This window comes from Sinocyclocheilus rhinocerous, unplaced genomic scaffold, assembly GCF_001515625.1.
Source record: "Sinocyclocheilus rhinocerous isolate Xijiao unplaced genomic scaffold, SAMN03320098_v1.1 scaffold690, whole genome shotgun sequence".
In the NCBI taxonomy this organism is placed as follows: domain Eukaryota; kingdom Metazoa; phylum Chordata; class Actinopteri; order Cypriniformes; family Cyprinidae; genus Sinocyclocheilus; species Sinocyclocheilus rhinocerous.
The window spans coordinates 9450-18934 of NW_015654492.1; the positions used below are offsets into that span (position 1 = coordinate 9450).

The 9485-nt window shown below is 38.3% G+C and overlaps 1 protein-coding gene across 1 annotated transcript; it reads right to left on the reverse strand.

Moving 5' to 3' along the window:
- Positions 1–1115: 1115 nt before the first annotated feature.
- Positions 1116–2566, reverse strand: LOC107717135 (forkhead box protein D3-like). Its single transcript, XM_016523801.1, has one exon. The coding sequence runs from the start codon at positions 2338–2340 to the stop codon at positions 1222–1224; it is 1119 nt and encodes a 372-aa protein (XP_016379287.1). The 5' UTR covers positions 2341–2566; the 3' UTR covers positions 1116–1221.
- Positions 2567–9485: the final 6919 nt, after the last annotated feature.

Sequence of the window (9485 nt, forward strand, 5' to 3'; positions counted from 1 at the left end):
GCTGTTTGAGTAGAACTGATTAGCTAGACACAACTGTGAAAGAGTGTTGCTTTAATAAGAACAACTTCCCAAACATATTTAGGTCGCGCTACATTAATTGATTACGCATTGATGGCGTAAATGGATACGGCAGCTTCTCGACGTCTATTGACCTTTTTATTTGGAAAGAATGTTGATATTTTTGTAACCTACATTGTCGAAAATGTAGGATTAAGTAAGCTTAGTTTAATTTGTAATTAATATTCTGATTTTGGTAATGGTTAGAATAGCTTTTTGTCTTTAATGCAAGTTTAAGGACGGCTGACTGAAACCGTTTGTGATGGTTGTTTTGCAACCTGAAACTGAGATGCTGTTCTGATGAAATTATTGCCTAGAGTTGTATTCACAAAGAAATAAAAGAAAATTTCCGTATGTACTGTGTTTTTATAACCTAAAGAGAACCTAAAATGTCCTGTTATTAATTCTAAAAAAAAAAGACCGATTAAATAATAGACCATTTCAAAATGCCTTAATCGCAAATTAACTGTCTCAAAATATAATCATGGATATTTCGTTTATCTTTTCATTTAACCTAGCCTATAACACTCATAACTGAAAACATTTATTGTTTTAACATTTCTTCTATTTTGAGATGAAAACTTTTTATCGCATACTTGAATATTTAAACCCATAATATAAGTAATATACGTATGACTATTTATACATTTCCGTGTCTGATTACATTCCTGTAATTTTAGAAAACATCTATTTGATTTAATAAAGTCGATTGTGCCTGAGATGCATTGGATTGTTTTCAAATTTATTAACAAATGAAGTTGATTTACAACACAATATAGCTACATAGAATACATATATTTAAATTTTATAAACATACTTTTTCAGTCTTTCAATAAGAACAGTTTAATATTTCATATTGGAAAACAAAGGGGAAAAAACATTGTGAAATCACTTTCAAAATGAAAACAAAATACGGAAAAAAATAAGTCTCACTCAGCTATGTTTAAACAACGAAATGAAATAGGAAAGAAAAAAAAAACATGTAAATTAATTTCTTTGTACAAATATTTACAAACATTACCTGTACTGAAAGCATTCCTTTTTGATTATGAATTTTCTTTTTTCTCAAAAGTCTTTACATGGCTACATTGGGGCGGACGAATTGTCCAGTGCTGCCTATAGTTCGTGCTTTAAAATATATATGTCTAAAAAATAGTTTGATTATCATTGAGAAGGCCATTTAGATACCGCTGCTGTGGACGCTGTCGGTAAAAATTGTCCGGAGATGATATTTGACGGGACGCTGAAAATTGGCGCGATGGCAGCTGATGTCCGGGTTAAGGACAGGGACTGTGCGCTCAGTAAGGCGGACTGCACCGTCACTGGGGGCCGCAGGAAAGTCTGTGCGTTCGTAGAGCTGCTGGAGACCCCGATAATGTTTTCTATGCTGAACGATGGTCGACTGGACGGCTCGGATTTGATGATTGACGCGGTGCTCAGGCTGTTTAGTTGTAACTGGAGACTTGGACTTAGATGAGAGTTAAATGCTTTTCTGTTCAGTTCTGCGGAGGGCAAGAGAGGCACCGCCGGAGGGAGCATCGGACCCACCGGGGGAATGTACGGGTACTGCAGAGCGGCTGCAGGGTGCGAGTAGGCGGCCGGGTGAATTCCATAGTGGCGTGCGTAGGGATTCCCAATACTATATGCCCCAAAACTCTGCATCATGAGGGCGGTCTGCTCCCTGAGAATGTCCGTCTGGTGTCTCTTGAAGCGTTTCCTTCTCCTCAGAAAGCTGCCGTTGTCGAACATATCTTCCGATTGGGGGTCGAGGGTCCAGTAGTTACCTTTGCCCGGGTTGCCCGGTTCCCGTGGGATCTTGACGAAGCAGTCGTTGAGGGACAAGTTATGGCGAATGGAGTTTTGCCAGGCCGGGAACTTCTCCCGGTAGTAAGGGAAGCGGTTGCTGATGAACTCGCAGATTCCGCTGAGAGTCAACTTCTTCTGCGGGCTCTGGAGGATGGACATGGTGATGAGGGCGATGTACGAGTAGGGCGGCTTCACCAGGCTGCTCTTGGGCTTGCTTTGCATGGGACCGGAGGAGCTCTCCTGAGCATCCCCCTTAGACTCTCCCTCACCGGCGCTCTCGCACGGACTGTCGCTGCTTTCCTTTACCTCGATCTCCTCCACCTCATCTCCCCGGTCTTGCATGCATTGGCTCTCGCAGTCATTGTCCCGCTCCATCCCCTCGTCGCCCTCCCCGACCACGTCGATATCCACATCGTCAGCTGTGAGCACGGTCTGACCGGACATGTTGCTGGCACTGGTGCCTCCAGACAGGGTCATCACCGCTCACTTTACTGCTGGAGCAACCCAAGGTAAGAGCACGGTCAGATCAGATGACGACCGGTGGCTATAAATGCAGGTCAGTCCCGGCCTGCCAGGAAAACTTCAACTTTAGAAAATATTTCTCCAGTCCAAAGGCTTCTTTCCACCTCGTCTCCTTTCCAATGTATTTTCTCGAAACTTAAGCGTGGTTTTGCACCGAGGAGTCAAGATGACACATGCTTTGAAAAGCAGGCTTTAAGGACTGTCTGATAGATTACTTTTCACTTAAAGATATACTATCAGCCGCGTCACGTGACCCGCCGACGTCAGCGGTCGCGCTGTTATACCGCTGAGCTGAAGTTGTTTCATGGATTTGTCAACAAAGGGAACAACAGTAACATCGCCTCTGTTCGTCCGTCATAGACCATTTAGCGGTGTTGGAGGGGAGAAAATCGGCCTGCATGATTGAAATCATCTCCAGAGCTGACGTGCATTCACTCGCCCGCGCTAAACGCAAACTTAACTTTTCTTAGGCCAATTATATTGAAAGCTGCTGAACGAAACGTCTACAGCTAAGTTAATCGAATCTCTTGTCATTTATATTGTGTGCTCGAATACTGCATGATTAAACGAACAGTTTTAAATATTGTACTTTTATTAATAGAAAATTCTTTAGTAGAATTTATTTTGGGAAGAAAAATTACACGAGTGTTTCAGTAGACGTAGCAGCACTGATTTGGTTACGGTTGAAATAATTACAAAAACAATGGAAATCTCTAAATAAAGATCTTTGTAGAGGTGCTAACGACCCGCATCATTGCTCGTGTTAACATATGAATTAAGTAGGAAATGAGCGAGCGGGTAAATTCTTTAGTAGAATTTATTTTGGGAAAAAAAATTACACGAGTGTTTCAGTAGACGTAGCAGCACTGATTTGGTTACGGTTGAAATAATTACAAAAACAATGGAAATCTCTAAATAAAGATCTTTGCAGAGGTGCTAACGACCCTCATCATGGCTCGTGTTAACATATGAATTAAGTAGGAAATGAGCGAGCGGGTAAATGCATAGGAGCCATTCACACGCGCACAGGTGAGCGACGCATGTGGGATATTCCCAAGAAAAGGAAAGCGGAGAGGGAATATGTAAACTCTTTTAACATTTCCTGGATCGTGTGAGAAAACGCTTCTCGGCGTGCTTCATGGGAACTGCAAGGTTTCATTATACCGTTTTATTTGTGATTTGTACTTGGATGCTCTTGTTTCTTGTAATATTTGAGAGATTAGGCTAAACATTGATGTGATTGTCTCGTTTTTGTCGATGTACAGGAAAAAAATGTTCCGTGTTTATTTTCGTCACGTATTTAACCACATATTTAACCACATATAGTGTCTTATCGATCTACAGCTTGGAATATCTGCCCAGCTGTAATGAAAATAAAGGCTGATGTAATTGACGCTCGAATCAATTATTCTCACCACCATTCTGTTAGAACTTACAAAATAGGCTATATGAATTTCGTAACGGAGAAAATTACGAAACTGTTAGAAAGCAAATTGTAAAGCTCCATATTTCTTCAGTGAATCGCTTATCTCTGTATTTTGGTGCAGGTTTTGCAGCACTGCTCTCAAAATAGCCAACTGTACTGCTATATGTTTCTAGCCTAATACTATATCGAATTATTAATTATTGTCAATAAAATAATAATAATGGTGATAACAATAATACAATTATTATTATTATTATTATTACTTGGTATAAAAATTATATGCTTTTTTGGTATAAAGTAGGTTTAGGGAGTTCGTTAAATAGTGGTTATATTATATTTTCAGTAGGCTACACTTGTTTTTGTTGCATGACATTTAATCTGCAAATAGGACACCACCTTTCACCTCGACCTTTACCTTTAGCCTGCGTACCATCCTTTCAATTCTCAGAGGAAAGCTTGCTTGTGCTACAACTTTGAAGCTGTTTTTGCATGGTGAATGAATGAGATTAATTGAATCATGTCGTTATTAATGGTGTTGAAGAGCTCAGGCAAGCAGACAGTGGCCCGTGTGATGTCCCGTTTATCAATACGGACTACTCGGAGGATGAAGTCGAAGCACCCTACATGCCTAAAGCCAATATTTGCTTTGGAAAATAGTTTTTCTGCTCACTACGCAATTGTTTAATAGTCTAGGCCTATACATATTTCGTTGTTACTTTAGTAGATACATATTTTGTATAATATTATAGGAGTCCACTTCGATACTTACCAATTACCAATAGTTCAACAAACTCCAAACATTTGCTGATTTATTGCTTTAGATCGTAACTGTGATTGTAATTGTGCTATTGTTAAATTTCAAATATAAACGCATGCGTTGTTCGCTTGTGTTTTAGCGCTGCATGTTGCAGAATGATGAAGGGTTTTGTCAGCGGCTTAAAATGTAAAAGACCATATATCTCGAGTCGGTGCGCACTGAAAGATATCGTGGATGATATCTCCCAAAAGGAGATCAAATTCGTCCTCTCTGTGATCTTTTGAAGCTCCATAAATCCGGCTTTATACCTTCGCAGTTTGTTAATGAAATGTACATTTAAGCACACATGCACGGCTTAACCCGACAAAACCTTTTAGAATAATAAGCTAACTCTTTCCAGCATGAACCTATTAGGAGACGCAGGCATAGCAGGTGACGGTGCGGATACAGTGGCTGAATGTGATTACCCAGCAAGGTCAGAAACAAATAGCTCACAAATAGCAAAGCAGAATCGAATTTATGGCTAATTAAATCGCTGAAATAAAAGAGATAGAAGGGAAAATTGAAGGGCGTAATGGGGAATGTGTCCATTCAGGGGAGAGGGGATCTGCAGAGCAAAGGAGGAAAGGATGTAACCCAGATGAAAACTGAACTTGAACTACGAGGATGCCTCGCATTTGAAGGGTATATTAATGCTGCACGGACTCAATAAAATAAATGGTTAATACATTAATAAATATGGCATTGCAAGATCTTGATAAATAAAACATTGGATAATTCTTGTCAATATTGTTTTAAATCCGTTTAAAGTGTTTTTTTTGTGTGGAAAATGTCTATTAGCAGCATTTTGTCTTGACTCGTACTTTATCTAAATCGACAGACTGGGTGTTTGATTTGACATGCTCTTTGTATGCACAGCAAACTACACTGTTCGGTCATAAACATATGTGTGATATAAAATAAATTTAATAAAATAAAAAGATTATTAAAGAATAAATGATTCTGTAGCCTACTTCGTTGTAATGTAATATATTTTGTAAGCGTCTCATCTTTTGCAAAACTGGTAGTGTAAAAATGAGTTATTTTATTGGGCAAGCTTGTACAACTGTAATAAATTAATGGCTTTGTTAGCGCGCTTTTAATTACGGTTATTGTGCCAATTATTTTACATCAACTCCGCATTATCAGCATGTCAGATTTAATAAAAAGGAACCATTTGCAGGAAAACTATTCCTCTCATCAAAGGGAAGTGTCCACGTCATACTCTGGTTAAAAAATGACTTTTCATTTAAATGCAATCCTTAATTGGATTTTCTACGGTCGACACCGTGATTCCCCAAGGCTATACCCACCAGAAGGCAGGATCTCCGTTTCTCTCTCTGAATTCACCATTTTCACCCTCTTGAAGAATCCACTCTATCAACCTGCAACTTTCTGTCAAACAATATGATCCAGCTCATTTTTAACAGTCCCCTTTGTAGTATCATCCTGCAGGTTCCTATCATCACAGCCAAACCAGAAAATCAGTGTTATGCTCCGCAAATTCAGTTGAACATAACATAATTCCGAACAAAATGGTAAATGACAACGGAATCAAAACATTGTTTTAAAAATAATGAGCAGGTGAAAATCAATGGACGAATAACTGAGATTTGAGCTATCATCACTGGGGAAAAATAAAAAAGGGCGTCAAAACAATCAGGGCTATGCATTTGAAAATGAATATGAAATCATTAATATTGACAATCTGTTTGTATTTTACACAGGACTGCTGTATGAATTTTTGTGATATAAAATATTCAATTTTATAATTTAAATACATTTCCTGAACAAATGTTGTCTTCCACACAAAATACAGAATTCCATCAAATGTCTTAATGAATTCAAATTTATCGTGTAATGAATAATGCTTATTTTATTGTCCTGAAGATGATCATTTTTCTCTTTCTGTAGCTGGAAGTAGAATTAAACTGGGCTGCACGTAAGTAACTACCACAGTTTCCTAACTGATTTCATTAAACCTAATCAATGAATTCTGGTATTATTTGTTAAAAAGACTTGTCTATCAGTACGGTGAATCTCTGAAATAAAACTCCATTCCCTATGATACTTACATTTCTGCTTGTTTGTTGTTTTAGATTAGTATGAAGCCTATAATAATCTATAATGCATATGCAATACATTATTTTTTTTTTTGCTAAACCCTTATAAACGTAGTGCATTTTTAGTTCATTTTACAAAATTATCTTTTGATATTGCTGTATGTTTGATATGGATTTGGCCCATGATGTCGAGGATGGGTGCAAAAATGACGCCTTCAGACAGATTAACATGCCAATGTGCATGCATAGTTAAGCATGTGTGATGTTACTCGGTTTGTACGTTTTATTGTTATTTAGATGAAGACTGAAGTAGCACATTAGCACGATGAGAGGGTGTTATTTAGGTTTTGTCTTAATACTAGTACGCACTTCCTGCGTAACGCAAGTTCGTCCAACATCCCTTTCTTTTTTTTTTACGTCCAAGTTGTATTCTTTCTTTCTGATAACCACGTTCTTCTGCTCTCACCGAGAGGAATAGCATACACAATATTCCCAATTTCCATTCGATACAGTAATGGTATCTTTTCATATTGAAAACATATGAACCTGTAAGACCTATTAATATAAAAGCTGGTGTGGTCTTTAAGGGTTTATAGGTCAGCTGACTTAACTTTTCATTATTTATTATAATCAGTCATATTTAACGTTCATTTAAAAGACAGAGCTTACCCTTGTAGAGGGGGTATTAAATAATAAGATTGTGTATGTACTATAGGTAAACAACTGTGAACTTCGATAAAAGATTTATAATGATTTATTTGTTATAAATGTAATTGTTATACGTGCTATCTTCCTGATTCCTGATCTCAATCAGATTTTCCAATAGTGATGCTTCGGTCACTTTACCCATCGTAGATTTAGAGCTAATTACCTTAATGTTTGTTATTCAGCCAGAATCTGCGTTTGAGAAAATCACCGCCACCACGCGAAATGACTGAGTTATTGAGTGGTGTCACATGGGACTCTTCCAAGACACATTAGGTGCGTTCGACTTCATGCGGCGCCGCGCAAACCGATCGGCGGCTGACTTGAAGCAGTGCATGCCGGTTAGAAATTTTGTCCGACTTGAACCGGCGCCGACGCCACGTCACTGTCACGTGTGGCCTCAAAGTACCGCGGCTTCAAGTCGAACGCACCTAACGATAACTATGGGGAGCTCCATATTCCTTTAATCTCGCGAGAGTAATTCGCTATATTTGGCTATGCACTGAAGTTACACGTTATCGCTCAGTTCCTATTCCCCTTTCTATTTGTAGTAAAAATAATCACATTCTCACATCATAAATTTGGCACACTGTAAACATTTTTTATCATTAGGCCAGTAGCCTATCAACATTAAGGTTCTGTTTTAAATGGACAAAATGTATGTTATTTCTACTTGAACGTTAGTAGCTAATTCAATTCAAAGTAGTCTATGGGATGAACTCATCATTGCAGGTTGTCACTTTTCCATCACTTTGGCTTTAGGCTACTATTATTTTCAGTCAAACTTAAACTCCCCATGAAATCAAAATTAAAGTTTTTTGGGTGTTAGTATCAATATGTTAGTCTTAAGGTTATCTATAAGGCAGTGTGTTCCAAAACAGTGACAAAATTCGCATTTATAAGATATAAGCATTCAAAGATTGCAGTTAGTCACTTCTTATGTTGTTTCACGCAAACCGCGGTAGCGCACAGTCTGATCTGGACTTTGGCTCCGGTCCAGAGACGCGATCGCACGGAGAGGATCATATGCGCGAGTCGGCATATATTAAACACTTTTGCAACTACACAGCCTCAGCATGATTATGACCACTGCTTTGTTTTACTAAGAGTTTCATATTGAATCTAGAGGGTAATCTATTAGATTGTGGCTGTCAAATGCGGCTTTACCGAGCTCAACGGCTCTGGCCCGAGCAGATATAAACAAAACGCTATTGGCTATTTTAAAAAGGAGGCGGGGCTGCTCGATATGTCCCGCCCTCTCTTTCTGTTTCAGTTGAAATTACGTCACCACATAGAATAATGCTGCATGTTTCAAGGCACTTCAGGGGACCTTTAAGTTTTCCATTTTAGAGTTTTTTTTATATATTCATATTTAAATGTATTCGTATTTATTCATATTCATTAAATTATAAATGTATTCATATTCAGTTATATTGATTCCTTGAACCTAAAAACGAATGCCAACTGTTTCCATCCTGATGTTCCTCCAATATACAGATTTTGATGCCATAACTGCATGACATCCTGAATTGTATCATATCCAGACTGATAAAGTATTAAAATGAGTAGCTGCAAACCGCAGCGTTGTTGTGTATTATGATGTTCACTGAACACTGTTTCCAACAGGAATAGACGTCCAGAGTCGATGCAATCAATGGCTTCAATTAATTAAGTCTACTCAAGTGTATGTCTTAGGTGGGCTATGGCCCTTGTCATTAGCTAATAATTCTTCCATTTGAGTCTCACAAATTCTCTCTTCAACAAATGCCTCCGGCTATAAATACTAATGAAATATCTTTGGCTAATTTGATTTTGCTGGTACACTTGCAGTTATGGCTGAACTTTCCCACGAGATAGGCTGATTGAAGGGTCTCAGATCCTATAACGGAAGGGGGAAAACATTCAGAGCATTTCCATAATTACCCAATTGGCAGCCTAATGACCTTCCAGAACAATAAAAAGATCTCTTGTTAATTCCATCTTTCATGCTGACATTCACTAGATTCCTATCTTATATGTTGAGAGTTCACAAGATAACAAGTGTAGGCTACTTTTTTTTTTTTCTCGCCAGAGAACGGTCCATTCAATTATCCCCTGCACATCTCTTGCC